The 21,527-nt window shown below is 42.5% G+C and overlaps 1 protein-coding gene across 1 annotated transcript; it reads right to left on the reverse strand.

Annotated features, from left to right (window-relative positions):
- Positions 1–9,674: 9,674 nt before the first annotated feature.
- LOC128325022 (tubulin alpha-8 chain) lies at positions 9,675–21,280 on the reverse strand. The gene is made up of 5 exons (XM_053250369.1): positions 21,121–21,280; positions 15,885–16,107; positions 13,268–13,416; positions 11,471–12,151; positions 9,675–10,171 (listed from the first exon to the last, which is right to left on the reverse strand). The coding sequence occupies exons 1-5, from the start codon at positions 21,121–21,123 to the stop codon at positions 9,878–9,880; spliced, it is 1,350 nt and encodes a 449-aa protein (XP_053106344.1). The 5' UTR covers positions 21,124–21,280; the 3' UTR covers positions 9,675–9,877.
- Between the last annotated feature and the right edge of the window lie 247 nt (positions 21,281–21,527).

Consider the following 21,527-nt stretch of genomic DNA (forward strand, 5'->3'; position numbering starts at 1 on the left):
AGCAGCAATATTTTATTAGTGCTAACTTTGTATTAGTGCATGTATTAAGATTATTTGGTTAGGGGAACACCAAAACAGCTGTAGATCAATATGTCAACACAGTGCTAATCATCCCCGCCCCCCAAAAAACTTATGGAGGTCCACACAGAACCTGTTGAATGTGTGTCCAGAACAACATAAACACAAGGCTAAAATGGGGAAAGTCAGTCATGCCATCTTACACTATGGACTGTCTGCTAGTGTGGGTAGAACATAGTGCTATAAAAGTGCACAAAAATACACCGGTATGAAAATAGCAGTGCAATTTCTCTTGTGACTCAAAGCAGAAAAGTAACTAATAGGTGGTACTACAAGAAGCTCATCTGGAAGTGCCCTAAGTTCCACTGAAGGGGACAAAAGGACAAAATTGACTTCAGGTCTGGTACTTCAGCTCAATCGCATAGTGAATTGATGAAAGTTTCAGAGCTTCGGGCCAGTAATATGTTTCATGGGATCCACCTGTACTTCAGAGGTAGGCTAGAAGGACAGAACCATGAAAGAGACTGAGTATGTAGTAGTGGCTAGTGTTTTGGCCTTAGATTGGCCTGTTGTATCTTCTCTCAATCTAACCTATTTAAAGAGTTGATGTGAAGAAAATGGTGAGGAGAGATACGCCCTGGGTTTCCTGGAAGGGCAGAATGTGGAAGGGCAGAATGTGTAGCAAGTAAATGAAATGCAAAAGGTATATGAAGCTCCTTCTAAACATGCATAGAGATGGAAAGATGAAGAAAGAATCTGTTAGTATTCCCCCTGTTCCTTCTTCCTTTTAGTTCAGTTTCCTTATTAAGCTTTGGAGTTACTTAGTATGCAAGTCTGGGATGCCAGATTTTCAAAGAAACCTAGTTGCAGCCATTTATCACCACAGCCTGAGTGTATCTGAATGAGCATGAGTGACAGGAAACCAAATTGAAGGCCAACAAAATAAAATAAAGAGGGCAGGCGGGCAGGGAGTGGGGCTGACAGGAAATGACCAACAAAGGAAGGAACTGCTAAAAGTTTCTGACAGTGGAACTGCAATCGTTTTGTTGACTTATAACTACAAGAGAAGTTACAAAAACGAAAAATAATTATAGTGAAGGGGTAGATTGAACTGTAATGTTCTATGTTTTTAAAAAGACATTACCAAACTTTCTAAAGCAGCAGTTATAAAATGTTTGTAAGTAACATAAATGAGGTGTAGTTTGTGCCTGAGTCTGATTTTGAAACTTAAATTTGTAGAACTCCTGTTTGCATCAAAACTACGTACAAATCACACGTCCAAAGCAGTCTTCTTTCTAACGGGGATTCGCAGATGCTGTTGACTACTACTTCCAGAATCCTCAGCTGCAGTGGATTTTGCTTGGGGATCATGGGATTTGTAGTCAACAACATCTGGGAATCCCTGTTAGAGGGAATACTGGTCCAAAGGTATATCCTGGGGTGTGGGAGGTATACCTCAGTGGTAGAGTGCATACCTTGCATGCAGAAGATCCCAGGTTCAATCCCTGGCATCTCAGTAGGTTTGGGAAACACCCCTGCCTGAAACCCTAAAGAGCTGTTGCCGGTCAATGAGCCATTTCACACGATCCCTGTGAAGCGCCAGATGGGGTTGGGTGGGGAGAGCAGGCTTACAAGTGAGCAGTCGCTTATTGCTGGGCAGCCGGATTGGCCGCTCAAATGAGTGACTGCTCTGGTTGTGCGCTTCCACACCCGGCTGGGAGCTCCAGGAGTCAGGGGAAGAGGAGTGCTGGCGTGTGGCGCCCCAGCCCCCTGAGCCCCAGGAAGGCACAGCGCAAGTGTGTGGTGCCTTCTTGGGGTCCCCGTCCCCCCCACCCCGAGTGTGCTAGGAGTGGCTGCACACAATTCATAAAACAAGGTTAACGGAGCACTTGCTGCATTAACCTCATTTAAGGGGAGGGATTGTTAGACAGGTTAGTCACCAGAGAACCACTGGGCTTGCCCGTGAGCCTGGTGGTTCCCACAATTGATCAAAACCAGGCTGGGCTGTGTTAGCCCGTTTTTGATCAATCGTGAGAATAGCTGCACTGTGTATACAATAGTCAGCTGGATGGACTGATGGCTTAACTAAGTATTAGGCAGTTTAAGTCTCAGTTACTTTATGATCCTCACCATTAACACCAGAAGAAATGCAATCAGCAAACAATGCTAATGGTGATTATATATCAGGATTTTTTAAACAGTAGTTCTAGCACTGGTAGATATTATTAGTGCTGATGACATCCATCAGAAATACATACACGACAGAGCACCACAAGGCGTATTAGCAGCATTATAACTCTCAAGATGCATTGGAGTGCACGTCCATGCCTAGAGCTGCACAAATTCTATCAGCAATACATTAGTACTGTAGTAAAGTGTGCCGTCAAGTCGGTGTCAACTCCTGGCACCCACAGAGCCCTGTGGTTGTCTTTGGTAGAATACAGGAGGGGTTTACCATTGCCTCCTCCCATGCAGTATGAGATGATGCCTTTCAGCATCTTCCTATAATGCTGCTGCCCAATATAGTACTAATAGGGATTCAAACTGGCAACCTTCTGCTTGTTAGCTGCGCCCCTTAAGGTGGCTTAGAGTTATAATTGGTATAACTCCTTTAAGGGACAGTGTCCATGAAGAGGGCCACTTATTATTGCTGTTAGTATAACATTGGAGATAATCTTAGCATTATATGAAGTATCTCAAGCTGACTGCTGTTTATTAGCATAAATAATAGAACTGAACTAAAATTGTACATGAAATCAGAATTCAGCAAAATGTCTATTCTTTATTTCCAACACCAGCATATTTCTCTTTTGCAATTCAGTATTGCAATATACTTTTAAAATGAAATAATAACTCTCTTTGAATTTTAAATATCAATATTGCAAATTAAAAATGTTTTTATACCTTTAAAGAAAAAAAATCAACAATAAATATTACTGGGAAAAAATAAAAAAATAAAATTAGAATATAAATTAGATTTTTTGCAAACCCAATTCAGTTAGGGTTATATGGGGAATATGAGAGGGCCAATCTCACAATCACTTCTGACATCATAAGCAGTGTTCTCTCTAATTTTTTTCATCTCTGTGTGGAATGAGTTTTGTTCTGGGCGGCAGTATCAAGGCAGTGTGTGTGCACCTGCATTCAGAATGGGGCCTTCCTGATTCAACTTGAGCGGGATCTAAAACTAACTGAGTGGACATCAGAAAATGTGTGAGTGCATGCACATGCACACACCTTAGAGGGAACAGTTATCATAAGTGCAGTTTGCCTGTGTGAGATGTCAGTGTGAAGGACAACATGATGTGCAGAACTCTGCATGGATTAACTTTAAATATGCTGCTGCAAGTACTCACAGAACTACTCCAACTGCAAAGTGCAAAAGCTGGTCTGTGTAGCATTACACACATGACATTTGCCTTAACATTACCAGCTGAATGCACTGCATCTGTAAAGGTAAAGTAAAATGTGCCGTCAAGTCGATTTTGACTCCTGGCGCCCACAGAGCCCTGTGGTTGTTGGTAGAATACAGGAGGGGTTTACCATTGCCTCCTCCCACGCAGTTTGAGATGATGCCTTTCAGCATCTTCCTATATTTCTGCTGCCCAATATAGTATCAGCAGGGATTCAAACTAGCAACCTTCTGCTTGTTAGTCAAGCATTTCCCCGCTGCACCACTTAAAGTGGTGTACTACATCTGTACATGGAAGTAAATGAGTTGATGTGAGTTGAAAAAGCCACAGTTACAAGAAACAGCAAAACTCAGACAGGTATGGCTCAGAAGGATGAAGGAGTTTGGCCCAGGCAGATTATTATGGGAGGAGAACTGCACACTATGCTTTTGTGCACCATCTTAAAGGCATCTGAGAAACTATGTAAATACTACCCTATATACTTAATTTTTGATAGTAACCTGTTCTAATGGTGTTATCAGAGCTGAGCAGTAGAGCAGAACAGACTTACCTAATTTGTCACACACAACTGCGAATATTTATATACCACTTTTCTACAAAAGTTCCCAAAGCAGGTTACATGGATATACATAAATAAATAAATAAAAACGGCTCCCTATCCTTAAATGGCACCCAATTTAAAACAGAAACATAAGACAGACCCCAGCAACAGCCACTGGAGAGATGCTGTGCTGCGGTTGGATAGGGCCAGTATTCTCTCTAATTTTTTTCATCTGTGTGTGGAATGAGTTTTGTTCTTGGCGGCAGTATCAAGTTAGAGTGTGCGCACATGCACTCAGAGTGGGACCTTCCTGATTCAGCCTGAGTGGGATCTAAAATTAACTGAGCAGGCATGAAAAAACGTGTGAGCACATGCACACGCCTTAGAGAGGACACTGGATAGGGCCAATTGATCTCCCCCGGCTAAATAAAGAGAATCACCACTTTAAAAAGGTGCCTCTTTGCTCAGTTAGCAGGGGATGGGATCAGTTAGTTCTGGATGGGATCCCATCCAGAACTTTGGTTTAACTAATGTGTTCGGCATTCTCTTTTTCTTTGTAATATGATACCTAACTTGGGCACTGAGACAATAGAATTAAACTTGGTATTCATGTTAAGGTCACAATTCTACACTGCAAGTTTTAATTATCACTCAGCCACCCACTCCTGTTTCTTGGCAAGCCATTAATAAACATGCAAAACACTCACATCAAAATGCAGTCTCTCTTCCTAAGCACAGAGACATCAAAATGAAACTTGCTCTGGATATTTCTGACACAATTCTTAATGTTAAGTTCAAACACCAACTCAACTCCCACACCTTTTGGGAGGGGCAGGAAGAAAATTGCAAAAGCCATGGAGATATCTAAAGTGAGAGATTTCATTGTGCTTTATCGTATGTTGTCATAAAAAGTTATGTGGGTGATGCTGATTGTATGCCCTTTTGTTTTTTTTTTGTTTTGTACTCTTAGGAATGAGATGCTGTGGGTGCATGTTAACTAGGCTGTTTTGCAGAGCAGCTCTGCCCTCATTGTGATAAGAAGCAGTCTAAAACATAAGTCAAAGGTATTAAACTTATTTATAATGAATTTTGGGGGGTGTTATTTTAATTGTATATCTGCTACTGAAAAATAAATGATTTTAACAAAATAGGTAAAAGGTAATTTTTAAAAAAAAAAAATCTACAAAATCACTTTCTCATTATACATGTTACACTGCTTTATGCAAAACATGTATTACCAGTGAAGGTTAAACATACATTGAACCTTTTCTGTTCAATGCCTCCACTGGAGCTTGTGTAAATAAGAGCATGACCTATTTTCAGAAGTCTTAGAAGCTTTTTTCCCCGCACTTGCCAAAAACAGCTTGTGACTGGAAAGTGACATATTAAAAAGGGCCTTGACTGCTTTAGGCAATGACGGGAAGATGTTAACATGGAAGACAGATTGTCCCTAGACAGTCCCCTACTATAGCTCTGTGAGGTGTAGCAATAATAAAACATGCCAGTAACCATGAAAATTTTACTGAACTAGAGCAGATCAGACATAAAAAGGAGTCTTCTGCTTACCAACTAATTATTAAAATATTCCAGATAACTTTTAAATGACAGGACTAGTTCAGTAACAATAATAAAAGCAGATTAACTGGGTCTCAGAGGCATTACCAAACAACTGTCAGCATCAGGACCTTATGAGATGTTAAGTAAGGCAGAACATCTAGAAGCAAAAGATATGTGCATAAATTAAAGATTTTGCAATGTGAATACAGTAAATACAGTGCTAAATGGGAGCAGAGATCATTCTGAGTCAATAACTGCTTTGGGCTTTTTAAGAATAAAACACTATAGAAATTTTATAAACAATGGTGGCTCACGTATTCCATGTTGTCAGCAGAAGAAGAGAGCACAAACAGCTCTCAAAATTGTTAAAGCACCCTGTGATTGCTGGAAAGGTGTTGCCAAAGGTCAAGGGCCGCTTGGCAGCTATCATGCTCCATTGTGGATGACTGTTGAAAAGCAAGAGAGCTTGGAAATCAGGTAGAGCTCTCCTCACAGAAGGTGTCCTCCGCTCCATTTCTGGACTGTATCCCCTCTTGCTGCAGCCCACCTGTGAAGCATCTTACACTGTTGCCATGGGTCCCTGCAACTTGTGGGGCTACAGGGTTGTCAAGAGTTTCTTGAACTTTCTTACACTGGTTTCGCTGTGTATGTTCACTCTACACTTTTGTGATGCACACATAAGCACTACTAGCATTGTTTTGCCAGTTATTCACTGAATCAACAAACAACCGAGTCAGCCTTGAGCTTGCAGTTAGGCCTAACTTGTCATTGACTGGGCGAAGTCATTTTACGTAGATTACACTGCTAGGAAAATTCAAGAAATGAAATCCAGGAGGCCCTCTGATATTGCAGGGGTAAGGTTTGCAGAAAATGTGATATTGGAGTGCTTGACCATCCCCCGCAAAATGGGGTTAGGTTCTTTAGCTAAACAGTCCACCTTTGTGGCTAGAGTGGATGGAAGAGCCTGTGTAGGAAGAGTGGCTATTTAAACTTTAAACCTCCTCATGCAGCAGCTGGGAAGTGGGGAAAGTATATATTTAAACTGTAAATCTCCCCTGTGCATCAGTTGAGAAGTATAAGACAGGGGCGTAACGAGGCTGGAGTGGGCCCAGAGACAAAATTTTAAAATGGGCCCCTCGCTGATACACACACACTCACTTCACATGTGACTTGCCTCGGGGGGGGGGGGCCTCGAGGCGTGGGAGCCCCCAAGCAGCCACCTCCCCTTGCCTAATGGTAGTTACGCCCCTGGTATAAGATGTAAAGTTTAAATAGCTACCCTCCTCACTTCTCAGCTGATGCATACAGAAGTTTAAAGACATGGTGCATGATCGTTCTTCTGCACAATCCCCTCCACACGTTAAGGTCATCTGAGGTGGTCCGTCTTCATGTCTGGTGGCAACTCAGAGGTAGGCTTTCTCTGTAGCTGCTCCTGGGTTGTGGAATGCACTCCCTGCAGGAATCCGTAATCTGAATTCATGATTGGCCTTCAGGAGAGCCCTTAAAACCTATAGGTTTGGCCTGACCTTCCAGAGTTTTTAAACTGTAAATGTTTGGCCTGGGTTTCCAGGGTTTTAAAAATGGTTTTAAATGTATTAATAATGGTTTTTTGTTTTTACAGTTTTAAATTTGAAGAGTTTTTTGATTTTGGTTTTATTTTAACGTAAACCACCTGGTACTGTTTAAGACTGAAGGCAGAGGAATATTCAAACTAACAAGTAGATTTTGAAAAATACAGTAGATAAGATTTGGGAGATTGTATTGCACTATTATGATGCTAAACTGCCTTTGTTTTACAGAGGGCTCCTATTCAGAGTCTTCACTTAGGCCTTTACTTTCAAAGGGGTCTAAAACCCACCTAGATCCTATGTTCTATTTACTCTCAAGTGAACCACCAACTGTGAGGAGAAGGTGGCAGCTAGGTCATAAAGAGATCATTGTCACCCCCACCTACTGCTCCCATCCAAGTAACAAGCCCCTCCCTCCCTCCTCCTAGACCCGCCAACTAGCTGTGAGGGGAGGGAGTAGAAAAAGGAAGAACCTCTTGCTTTATTGTAAAGAAAATATATTTATGTTGCAAACCACTTTGGGTTCTATGGAAAGGAGTATATAAAAGCAACAAGTAAACACCCAACAAGTGGCATGAAAATTTACTCAAGTGTGCCCAAGGATATGCAGAAACTTACAACCACTGCAGTCTAAGACTGCAGAAAAGTGCATTCTTTGCTATTCCAAGAGAAATGGCTTAGTGTTTACAAACTATGAAATACCTGTAAGTCTGGAGAACTCCACAGCTGACAAACTGAGCCCTTTCTCATAATCATACGAGGGCGGGCAAGGGGGAAGGCAGTAGCTCACCTTCCCTGCAAACAATCTGGCTGCTGATTCTGAGCCCATGGAACACACACCCAGATGGTCTGCTGGCAGTGCAGGGGTTGGGATGTGTGGTCCCAGCCCCCAGAAACCCCACAATGCACTGCATGAGTATGCAGTGTGGGGGATCTCCCTGGCGACAGCCAACTGGTTCCTGTGCCAGCACTGACTGGGAACAGCTAGCACTCATACACGAGTTAGCTCAAAGGAAAGTTAATCTTCTCCCACATTAGGGAGCAATATTGTCAGCAATATTCTCACTTGTTTCCTTGTTGCATCCCTAGCACCACCAGAACATGAAGAATTTTGGGGTCAGCCCACCTTTAGTCCATTCACCTTCAACTGGAAGTCATGAAAGTGGATTACATTGTTTTGTGCATTGCTCTTCCTCCCTGCTCCAGCTGATGTAAAGTTCAGAAAGCCCAAGTAATGCAGAAGAGGGAACTATGGCAGCTACAGCTTGTGATGCATGGGTCAAGTTGCACCTCAGAAATACTATTTTCTGCACAATTTACATTTGAGACATCCTTTAGCACATTTAAATACTGCCAAGAGGAGAAAACTATATATAGGCTCCATTAATTAAGTATTGGCTTAAATGTAGGTTCTGAGTCTGATAAGGTTAAAGATTACTGCTTTATCATCTTCACATTGGCCACGTATCTCCTAGGAAGATGGAAGTGATTGTTTAGAAGGTAAGAGGAAAAACTACCTTGCTGCCACAAAACCTAGGTAGGACAGTTTGATTGCATGACTGACCTCAGCGGATCCCAGAGAAACATGGCACAAATTTTCAAGCTTATCTGAAGTTTTCCCCCCATCAAGGGCCATTAGGAGAAAGTTACTAAATATTAGCTAGTCCTCAGGCCATTGCCTGACATGAGATATCAGATCAATGTAGGATTTAGGTATCTAAGTTCTCTGCAGATTGTTTGCTTCAAGTACACTCAGATTTAATTGCCATGGATATTTGGCACACTTGTGTTGGGTACACTAAAGTTGTAGTTTTGTGAGGCTGCTGGAACTAGGTGTACTCTGTCCTTCACAACACACACGTTCTTTGGATAAATCCTCAACTGATACTAAAAGTATTGGAAAGTCCTGTTTTCCCTCCACCATCAAGTTCTGCATTAACAGTATTGAATCTTTGCTTCAAGGAAGTCACTTAGTCATATTTAATCAGTAGAACAGCCTCAACACCTTCATATGTATATGGTAAGATTGTTTTTTAGCAGAAACTTTGTGTTACTTGGGTCCCTCAATATTGTACTTTTCATTTTTTTGTATCCATTTACCCTTTTACTAGTTGACTGTATGCTCTGGTGCTCTTTTCTCCTCTAGGTATGGCCCATCAAATTTCTATTCATTTTCTCAAGTCCTTCTGGAGAACAGACACTTGTTTCTAAACAATGTGCCAATTTTGATTATATGTAATATTTAACACCCCAGTCCTAGACTAGGGTGTTAAATAAAGTATTTTAAATATCCCACTTTGGCATCGAATCAGTGGAACACACAAGGTGTAAGTAGACAGTATGTTATTTGCCTCAGACAAAATTGCTAGTACTCCGACCAGCTAGTTAACAGTTTGAGGTTTAAGTGTTTGCTGATCGAGGCACTTTAGGGTGAAAAGGCTTTTTCATAAAGCCTCACTTTTGATATCTTCAATAAGCCACCAAAATAACCCAGTTTGAAGGACTCACTCTCTTCCCCTTAAACATTGCTTGCTTTGGAATGTTTTATGACTTTTAGTAATGAAAGACTAGTCCATGTTTGAGTTATTAATATGCAAGCACATTTTATTTGTATCCTGTTGAATGTTTCAATGCTTGCAACATTAGCTGGCAGGTTATAAGAGTTTATTCCAAACACTTTAGCAATGATTGCCAAGTGTATGATTTACATTTATGTTGTACCATTTACTTTGTTACAGACAAGATGGCAAATGGTAACAGCCATATGATCAAAGTGATGTTTAATACTCCTCGCCTTCATCTTCACCATCCAAAGAGTCTGTACCCACTTCTTCATAATCCTTCTCAAGTGCAGCCAGATCCTCACGGGCCTCAGAAAATTCTCCTTCCTCCATTCCTTCTCCTACATACCAGTGGACGAAAGCACGCTTGGCATACATCAAGTCAAACTTGTGATCCAGACGGGCCCAGGCTTCTGCAATGGCTGTGGTATTGCTGAGCATACAGACTGCACGTTGGACTTTGGCCAAATCACCACCAGGAACTGCTGTTGGGGGCTGATAATTAATACCCACCTAACAAAAGCAATGAATACAGACACTGAAAATCTTACAAACACTCGATGTCATGTGTTCCACTGTTAGCATGTCATAGGAAACTGCCATATACTGAGTCAGACCATTGGTCTATCTAGCTCAGTATTGTCTTCAGACTGGCAGCGGCTTCTCCAAGATTGCAGGTAGGAATCTCTCTCAGCCCTATCTTGGAGAAGCCAGGGAGGGAACTTGAAACCTTCTGCTCTTCCCAGAGCGGCTTCATCCCCTGAGGGGAATATCTTGCAGTGCTCACACATCAAGTCTCCCATTCATATGCAACCAGGGCAGACCCTGCTTAGCTATGGGGACAAGTCATGCTTGCTACCACAAGACCAGCTCTCCTCCCTCCTAAACAGGTTGGATCTAGACCACTGACAGAACTGTGGCACCTTCCCTCCCCACAAGGAGATTTGTTCTGCACCTTCCTTTCTCAGCATTTTCAGCACTTATTTAAGACAGCCTTAATTTGGGTTTTTGGTCAGGGAGCATGAAAGTCTGCCCTGTTTTAGTTGTGACTTCATAGCTGCTGTTTAATTAACGTTTACACTGAAGTTGTGTTATGGTTCGATATCACCCTGGGGGTTGTTGACAAGGGCAGACTATAAATCTAAAAATAATTTGTTGCAGACCCAATTATTCTTGAAACCAGCATTTGGAATGTGGTCAAACAAGCACCACAGGCACCCATTAGAGAATCTTGCTAGCTTAACATTTCTCTTTTCCCCACATGCCTGTACTATTTTGTCTGTTTAAAAAACTGTTTAAAGTCATATGAATAAGCTCTCACTGGGAGAAGATAAGTTTTTGTACTTTGCAGGAAAAGGGTATTCCCTGAAGAAGAGGTTATTCCTTGAAATGTGTATGGACTTGTTCTTCTACAATAAATAGTTTTGCACCACCTGTTCTTTGGTTCATCATTTGTGCTGGTGGGTTGCCTTCCCGTCTTGTGTGTCTAAGTCTCATCCTCACCAAGTTACCCAATTTTGAACCAGCTTTAGTTATAGCTCATGCAAGATAGTTACTTGGATTCAAGTGTTTGTATAACAGCATAGAAGTTGAAACTTCCCCCCAAAATTTACTAATAATCTAATCAATAAGCCAGTTGGTAGCATATAGGTCCCACTGATACTGCTTATGTAATGCTGCTTATATTAGTTACTGATGCCAGTTAACTAAGTCTGTTAAGGTTTGTGAATTATAATTAAGAGTGCTTATGCATTAAGCTACAAGTTAGAAATGAGTGAGAAACCAATTCTGAATTCAGTCAACAGCACTTACCTTAAAACCAGTAGGACACCAGTCAACAAACTGAATAGTACGCTTTGTTTTGATAGCGGCAATAGCAGCATTGACATCCTTGGGCACAACATCTCCACGGTACAACATACAGCAAGCCATGTACTTGCCATGACGAGGATCGCATTTCACCATCTGGTTGGATGGCTCAAAGCAAGCATTGGTAATCTCCGAGACAGAGAGTTGCTCGTGGTATGCTTTCTCTGCCGAAATAATGGGGGAATATGTTACCAAGGGGAAGTGGATTCTGGGGTAAGGCACCAGGTTTGTCTGGAACTCTGTCAGATCCACATTTAAGGCACCATCAAATCTAAGAGAGGCAGTGATTGAGGAGACAATCTGACCAATGAGGCGGTTGAGGTTAGTGTAGGTAGGGCGTTCAATGTCCAGGTTCCTACGACAAATATCATAGATTGCTTCATTGTCAACCATGAAGGCACAGTCGGAATGTTCCAGGGTGGTGTGAGTAGTCAGGATGGAGTTATATGGCTCAACAACAGCAGTGGAAACTTGAGGAGCTGGGTATATGGCAAATTCTAATTTTGATTTCTTTCCATAATCAACTGAGAGGCGTTCCATCAGCAGTGAAGTGAAGCCTGAGCCAGTGCCTCCCCCAAAGCTGTGGAAGATCAAGAATCCTTGCAAGCCAGTACACTGATCAGCCTGAAAGAGGGAAAATATGCATTGTTACAGCAAGCCAACAGAGTAATCTGCTATTTGGAAATGTTTTCCCATTTTCCCTTCCCTTATTGCTTATGATTATAATGGACAGAAAAGGTTGCTTTACTGTTGAAGTTAATCACTCCTATTTGTAATGGGATTCACCAGAGTTTTCACAAAGAACAAAAGGAGACCAATGGCAACCATGTTTGATTCCACTGTATACAGCTACAGACTTTATATTTTATATAGAATGTTTATAGCAAGAACTGCTAGTACCCCCCAGAACAGTCAAGCAGAGATAAGCCTTTTCATATTATATGGGGGTAAAAAGCAAATTCTATTATCTCAGGTCTATGAACATAAGCTATAACCCTCATAGCATTTACTCCCACTTGGTTACCATAAGCCAAAGAGGAAGTCACAAAGACTAGATTCCAGAACCATAAGAGATGAGACCAAACCACAAAGATGTCAGAAGCAGATTAAAAACACTGTTGCCCTTTAGGGGCCTCTTATACCAACAGGAACTATAACAGCTGAACAGGATGGAGATGCATTTCCCTCCAGATTCTTGATTTAGCCAGAAGTTATAGATCTTGAGAATGCTTACTTTTGAGTAGCTACTTCACTGTTTAACACTATTAGTCCAGGAAATAATGCAGAATTAATACCCATGCACTTTATCATCTATTATACAGGTCAGATTTGAGAGGCTACTAAAAGCAGGACCAATAGGAAGCTACCTTATACCAAATCAGACCATTGTTCCATCTAGCATAGTATTACCTACATAAACGGATCCTGGAACGGCTCTCCAGGGTTTTGAGTAGATGTCTTTCCCAGCCCTACCTGGAATCACATAATCTCCTGCCAAACAGAGACATCAGAATGCTAAATGGATTTTGAAGCTTCAGGATTAGTTTTTAAATAGTGCAAGTGTCTTAACAATACAATATACTCTTCTGTTCATGCTGTGCTGGGTTCTCCTGCAGTAGAGGTTTTTAAACAAAGGCTGGAAAGGATGCTGCAGCTGGCAGTTTCCTTAACTGAAGACCTCCAAAACCCCTCCAACTCAAATGCTATGATTGATTCAGATCTGACAGTGCAGGAACATACCAGTTTTCTGACACGCTCCAATACAAGGTCAATTATTTCTTTCCCAACTGTGTAGTGACCTCTTGCATAATTGTTAGCAGCATCTTCCTTGCCAGAAATCAGCTGTTCGGGGTGAAAGAGTTGTTTATATGTCCCATTACGTACTTCATCTGAAATGGAAAATTTCCAAGTTGCTTACAATAAAAATATAGCAGTATGGATAAGAGTCCTGAACTAGTGTCCTACACCTACATGAAGTGACCAGCTGCCATAAAACCCAAGCGCTGCTCCAAGTAATAACTTGTAGCACCCAATCAAGCTTGTAGGCCCCAAGTCAACTACATGCTCATGCAGCAGCCAGAACTATGGAAACAATCCATAACCATGTCAGTCTGCTGTTTGATGGAGAGGGTGGAATAGGGGCACCAGATGCAACCTAGTGCTCCTTCTCCCGAAGAGCTGCTGAACACTGCATGACAGGGCAATGTGCTACTCAGGCCAAGAAATTGTGCTTACAGCATCCATCGGTGTATGTTACTCCCCATCCAGATAGAAATATGTATGCATAAGCCTACTTCAACCCCATGAATGACACCTTGCTCAATTGGGAATGGTTCACAACATTTTGCTGCCTGAGAAGGACGACAATATGACATCCTCACCTGTAGGCAGGTGCTCAGCAGGCTATGCTGTTAAGGCAGAGGTGGCAGCACACAAGTCCTTGGATTCAAAGTCAGGCAGTGGTAGCAGGGATGTTCTTAGATCACTTCTGGCAGAGGGTGGAAAAGCATGAGGAAGGGCAGTGGCAACAGGTGGCAGAGAGGCCCTGCAGTGGCAGGAAACCAGTGCTTACCACCCCTGTGATTCTCCTTACAGCCACACCATGAGGCAGAGTGAGGTGGCTGTCTCAGGAAGGACCGCCCCTGATCAGGACATCTGTGCAATGGCCACTCTGAGCTAGTTGCTTGCAACATCTAGCCGTGTGGTGAAGAAATCATTAGCATTCTTCAACCTGCTTCCTCAGGTTTCTTAACACCTGCAGAAGTGGAGCAGTCATCCTCTCAGCACATGGCTGGAATTACAGGTAACTGGTCTTCCATGGTGCAAGGTTACCATGCTCTTTGTCTGAAACAACTTGAAAGCATGCCAGGTAGAGAGTCCTTTCTACCATTCTAAAAATAGTTTGTAGAGGAGGATGTGCATGGTTTAATTACACATCCTCAAGTCTGACTTGACAACCCACATTTTCTGTGAACAAATAAGTGCAGCTTTAGAAGCAGTACATGTGTTTTGCAGCTTTTCTAAGACTAAGCTATCATTTTGCAAGCATGTAGCAAGTTATATTTTTTAGTTACAGACATTATTGGTGAACCTTGGTCAAGAATCTCGCCATTAGATCTTTCAGGTATTGCAGACATTCAGAAACTACAATCTTTCAAATAACAAGTATTACAGAAGTTCAGAAACTAACCCTGGCAATAGTTTTAATAGCACAGGGCAAACCAATGTTATTTGATTCCTGAAGTTTCACTATGTATCCAAGCCTAAATTAACATAACACAGGTTAGCCATATATTTGGAAAGTAATTTCTATTGTTCCTTGTTCTTGCTATAGTGGTCGGAAAATAAGGCTGAACGGGGCTTTAATGAAACCATACAGACTGTTGCATGTGGCAGGGCAGCACCTGGTGCTGGTCCTTTGGTGCCTTCCTGTTTCAACAATCTCTATATTTAATTCTCTGAGCCGGCATGCGTGTCCTGGATTTGGCGGCGGCACTCTTGCGACACATTGAGAGAGTTCCCAGCCTTGGGCAAGAGTTGCAGGCAAGAGAAAATGGCTACAGTGGCAGGCTGCAAAACGTCCTCAGGAGGTGGCCTTAGCAAACCGCTGGCCACTGGTGAGGAGGAGGCGGTGGCGATGGTGGCCCAGCCTGGCCGCCGGGAGCAGGAGGCAGAGGCAGGACTGCCAGGCACAGGCGAGGGGAGAGGAGACACCGGCAAGAGGGCAAGGGGTGGGGAAGCAAGTGAGGCAACCTGGGGCCAGAGGGAAACAGGCGGCGGGACTCCCCAGTTCGCTGCTCAGGAGGAGGAAAGGCGGCAGTGGGACCCTTTTCGGCCTTCCGCCACCCGGTAAGGAAGACCTGGCTGTGGCGGCAGTGAGGTCCAGCTGTAAGTTGCTCAGTGCGGGTGGGAGTGTGGGGCAGGGAGGAGAGGGATGGAAGGGAAGGCAGGGCAAGAGAGAGTGGGATTTTATTGTTAGATTTTCATATACTGCCTTTCATAAAATTATCCCAAGGCAGTTTACAGATTAGAATAAAATCACATAATTACATTAAAATCAATTAAAACAATAAAAACAAAACAGATGAGACGATATATAGTTTCTGAAAGGAAACATGGTACCCTCAGACACTAGAGCAGAGCTGCTCAACTTCGGACCTCCTGTAGATGTTGGCCTACAATCTCCATAATCCCCGGCTATTGGCCACTGTGGCTGGGGATTGTGGAGTTGTAGTCAAACAACATCTGGGGGGGGGAGGGGCGCAAGTTAAGCAGGCCTGCTCTAGAATGCCCACTATACAAATCTCACCCATAACACTTCTTCAGCATCCATTCCAGTCATCCAGGCTATACTTACCAATCACTGCTGGTTCTAGATCTACAAATACGGCACGAGGGACGTGCTTTCCTGCACCTGTCTCACTGAAGAAGGTGTTGAACGAGTCATCACCACCACCAATTGTTTTGTCGCTTGGCATTGTGCCATTGGGCTGAATGCCATGTTCCAAGCAGTAGAGTTCCCAACATGCATTGCCAATTTGCACACCGGCTTGGCCAACATGGATTGAGATACACTCGCGCTATTAAAGGAAGACAAGAGGGGAGATGTTAATGTAATTTCCTTTCTTGGTTTGTTACTATGAACTAAAAGACCAATTGTCATTTTAAGATAATAGTAACTTGAATTCAAGAGCAGTTACCAACCACATTTTCCCTATTTAATGGCTTAATTAGTTACTAACTTAGAGGGTTATTAACAAAAAACATTTAGTGGTTTCTGGTATCTGTCATTACCACATAGCTATAAACTAGTATTGTTAGCAGGGGGGCCACTATTACAGAAACATGACAATACATAAAATGGCAAGCTTAAGATGAAGACAAAAATAAGCCCACCATGTTAATGTTGATAATTCAACTACTCCATTACCAAGTCTTCATTTATAAAAATATGTTTATTATTTTGACTCAATATCTGTGTTATTTTAGAAACCAGGTAAAGAACTTTCTATTCATTCAGGCTTTTAAAATTTGATTTTTAAAATTGGCTTTAAAAACAAGTTTTTAAAACTATTTTGTCTTCTTTTCTTGGTGTATTGTGATTTGATGCATGATGTGTTTTTATTTGATGTTTTAATGTGTTTTTAGCCGCCCAGAGAACAATTTGTTATGAGGCAGCTAACAAAGTTTATTATTAAATATTGTCCAACAAGGCAACAGAAAATAAGTATCTCAGTCATTTTGATAATCCATTTATAGAGATCTAACAATAATTTTTCCTGAACAATTTAAGATGTGGGCATACAAATATGGGCTTTCTATAACACTCCAATACTTTGTCATTTCTCCATGAAGGTTGGGAGCCTCCACCAGATTCATGAGGCTTTGTAACTAGGAAGTTCCTAGGGTGACTTATTCTGAACATGGAAGATTAATTCTTTTAGTACATGCAATCTGTGTTCCCTCTAACAGGGATTCCCAGATGTTGTTGACTACAACTCCCATAATTCCCAGCCAAAGGCCATCATAGCTGGGGATGGTGGGAGTTTTAGGTAACATCATCTGGGATTCCCTTTTAGAGGGAATGCTGCATGCAATGCTGTATGTAAGTATAGATTTTCTCTAGGAAGGCCAACTTTCTCAGCTCAGAGATGTCAATATAGAAAAGACAGTTATATGACTAAGGAAAAAACATGTAAGAGGTTCATTTAACTTGCAATAATTGGGATTTTGTTGGTAAACAAGATTTGTTGCCTTCTTCCAATTACTGTGTTTTCTCCTTTAGGATGTTTTAGTGTATTACAGATGTTTGCCTCTTGTATGACTTTATGTCCTGACCCTATTTTATGGGCTGTTTTCAAAAGCAAACAAAAGAGTTGAAGGTTGCCCTCCAAACCTTCCTTGTCTGGGAATAATTGATAAATCACCTCCACTAGCAACTGTTCAAAACACAGAAGGTGCTGGTTTAGTGAAAGGTACACTCTGACCGTTAAACTATCCCAATTTGTGAAGCCTCATGTCCTTGGATTCAAGGTAAAACCCATTTGTAAAATTGTTTCATCATATTTACATTCCTACATTTATACCTGTACCAGGTGATCTTCCCTACACCCCAGAAAGAAAAGCATGAAATCTCATAGGAACATAAGAAGCTGCCCTATACAGAGTCAGACCATGGGCCCATCTAGCTCAGTATTGTTTACACAGACTGGCAGCAGCTTCTAAATGGTTACAGACAGGAGTCTCTCTCAGCCCTACTGCAGATGTCAGGGAGAGAACTTGGAACCTTCTGCATGCAAGCATACAGATACTCTTCCAAGAGCAGCTCCATCCCCTAAGGGGAATCTCTTACAGTGCTCACAAGTAGTCAAATGCAAATGAGGTTGGATCCTGCTTAGCAAAGGGGACAATTAATGCTTGTTACCACAAGACCAGCTCTTCTCATTGTATTATCTCAGCCTTATACAACTCATGGCAATATTTTACTTTTGATGGAAGGACCTGATTTTTTTTTTTAAGTGCAAGGCTCCTTTAGATAGCCCATTCTGTTGGATTCTCATACATGTCTAACTAGCCTATATGCTCGTCAGTCTTACCCCCAGATACTGCATCTGTCATTCCCTTTGTTTGCATCTTCAGCAGTGCATGATTGCTTGCTAGACAGATAACTAAAGCCAGGGCAGATAAGGTATGGTTTAATAGCTCAGCCTTTCCACCTCTTGCAACTTCAACCATCTCTTTAGCCGATTAATTACTTGTAAATGGAGAGTGCCTTCAGAGAGCCACTGCAGTGTAATAAAAGGTTTTATTGAGGAGTCACAGATTTATACTCTCACTTAGCTATAAAGCTAATTGACTGACCTTGGGCCATTCATTTCTCTTCCTAGCTTACCTGACAGGGGTGCAAGGATAAAATGTGGGGCATTTTTGCCACCCTGAGCTCCTTGGAGGACAGGCAGGATAATGTGTAAAAACAAACCTCTTCCCCAGTGAGCTACTACAGCTATTTATAATTTGCTTTTCATCAAAAGAATTCTCAAAGAGGCTTACATTAAAAAATTAAGAGTGGGCACAGGGAACAAAGAGCTCACAGACTAAAGAGAAACTCAAAGTAAACACCACCATCAGCCACTGGAGGGATGCTGTGCTGGGACTGATTAATGCTGCCAGACACGGAGTAGAAGAGTCTAGAACTTTACTTCTCATTTAAAAGCATGCTGCTCAAGCTTTTAACAGCACTGCTTGCTCTGATCTGCCTTTCTGGTATTACCTGCCCTCTTATCTAAAAGTGAATTTCAGGAGGCGCTTGTGGACAAATAGCATACTTTAGTAATATAATCAGTCAATTCAGGGATTTAGCATGCTATAAAAACCACACAGGGGCAGGAATTAGGAAAGGAAACCTAGTGTCCATGGTTTGTAAAAAGATGCTCAAGTATCTGGCCATCACCTGTCAAGCTTGATGAAATAATAGTAGGAAACCATTTTATATAGGTTTGCTTTCAGTGTCACACACAGGCATCAAGACTACATCAGAGCACAGGTTTAAATACAGGAGCTCATATATACAGTGACCCAGCATAAGAGTTGCAAAAGCAGCACTGCTACAGCCCCTGAGCCTGCCAAAAAGGCATTATCAAAGGACCCTCAGCAATATTGTGGGCTGCATGGAAACTGGGCTGAGGATATCTGCTAGTGGAACTCTGCCTGGTTTCCGGGCCCTCCACTTGTGACACAGCCCACATCTTTGCAGCGGGTCTTGGCAGATTCAAGGGGCTTCAACAGTGCTGAGTTGCTTGTGCCAACAACTTCCACTGGTGTCACTGTGTAAATGAGCTGATGTTTAAGATAAATCAAGCTTCAAGACCTCATGATGAAGAAAAATTCTTCAGAAAATATAAAGTACAAGGAAGCCATTGGTCAGAGCTCCTATTGATCTAGTCACTGCTACTCCCTATATACTGCTTCTTGCTATCTCAGTTTATTGCAATAATCAATCTGCACAACTGGAGTATCATTTCCGATTCAGTCTGTGCTTTACTCAGCATTAATCTAAGGCCATGGAATGTGTGCAACTTTTAGTCAGATTCTTAAGAAATACTTGTCACAAGACAAAACATGTGTTCATAATAGTGTCTATAGATTCAGTATATGCCCACAGAGCAACATTTTTCTTTTGTTCTTTGCAGAACTACAGCATAAAGTTCTTGCTGGAGAACTCACTGTAATGAAGCAAAGAGCTACAATGTAGCAGAGAAACCCCTAGAGCTAGTTTTAAGAGTTAAATATCTGTACTGCCAGAAGACCCCTCCCCCCCCAAATGTTTTCCTCTCAACAGTCAACAATTTGACAGACAAGAGGGAGCAATTAAAGGATAACTGCCTAGAAATGAGAACTTTTGTGCCAAAGCTTAAGGAGGAAACAGCCTTTTACTAGGTTTGTCATAGGATGTTGAAACACTAGAGAAGAAAAGCACTTGGAGGGGCAGCCATCTTCTTTTGAAACTTCCCACCATTTTGCAACAATGCTTCTAACAAACTTGTAATGGGGGGAGTGGTTTAGTCAAAACTGCAGCAGCCCCCACCAAAAAAAGCTGCTAGGGATCCTAAAGAAAACTGTTAGGTAGTCAAGTCCGTATGGATTAAAGGAGTTAAAATGCAAGCAGACAGAGCAGAAGCAGTTGGATCAAAAACCTCCCCCCACTCCTTCCAGACAAAGGGAAGTCGATTTGGAGATGTCAGTTTGAACTGATCCAGACAAATGAATATGCCCCAAACAGTTCAACTTCTTGGTTCTTTATTCGCCTGCTGGACTTGCAAGTGGCATCTCTTTCAGATTCCCAAGTGTCTCTCTACTATGAGGAGATCCAGATTCCCTCCGTTCTCGAAGCGTACTGCGAGATTCAAGTAGCACCAGGCATTCAAAAGACTGCAGGACGGGCAAGAGCGGCAACTCGAAGAGTACCAAAGGGGGGCAACTGGGGACGAGGTGAGGGATAGTCGCCTCCTGTGCAAGGACTCTGGATTCTGAACTTTGTCAAAATCGAACGCTCACCACCACCACCTCATTACCCAAGACCTGGGCGTACATCTTGGTCCGCGATTGGAGAACGCAGAAGTTTGACTATCGCCTGTCTTGCCTAAAGTAGGGGCCATGGATCTTCAGACACGACAATCACATGCAGAAGAGATCCGTGTCCCAAGCTATAATGGGCTGATTTATATCTCGAATTAGGGCATCCTTATCATGGTTACATTATATAAGAAACTCTCCATTCGCGTGGCGCGTTCTCTAAGCGGCAGGTCACAGACAGACCTTCAAAACTCCTCACTCCGACCATCTTTTAAGTGCATCCCCCTCGCCCCTCCATTATTCTACATTTTCCCACCCGATCCTAAAAAAACAGCTCTTCCTCCCTAGCTACTTGCGTCAGTGCTGCTAGCGTGGCAGGAGACGCGAAAGTGAGCAAGGTTCAAGTCAAATGCGCACGACAGACAAAGGTGACTTTACAAGTACGTTTCATAATGCGAGAAAGCATGAAAGACCCTATTAGTGCCACAACACGCAAAAGGAGAAAACAAACGACCCCTCACCATGTTTCCGGCAGGTTGTGAGTCAGTGAGATTGTTGGTGCTCTGGCAAGAGCAGACGCGCTACGGGTCTGAGCAGCACCGCGAAAACAGCTGCGGCATCCCCCGGACAGTCCTTATATAGCGAACCCAAAGGAGAGCTTCCCTCCTTGCGCCGGATTGGACAGTGCTGCAGTATCCTTGCACCGCCCCTGGCACCCTATTGAGCAGGGAGCGAAAAGGAAACACGTTTCCTCTCCCGTCATTGGATCGCGGATATGAATTTATCCATCTGCGGGCAGCCATTGGGCAATTCGTAATAGGGTATAGCTGAATTACACGTTCCCGCCAACCCAAGGGCGACTGAATAGAATTACTCCCCCTTCCCACACCGGCCCAGAATTGTTTGCTCGCTGGCGACGTTCTCTCAT

Source organism: Hemicordylus capensis, chromosome 4, assembly GCF_027244095.1.
Source record: "Hemicordylus capensis ecotype Gifberg chromosome 4, rHemCap1.1.pri, whole genome shotgun sequence".
Taxonomy (NCBI): domain Eukaryota; kingdom Metazoa; phylum Chordata; class Lepidosauria; order Squamata; family Cordylidae; genus Hemicordylus; species Hemicordylus capensis.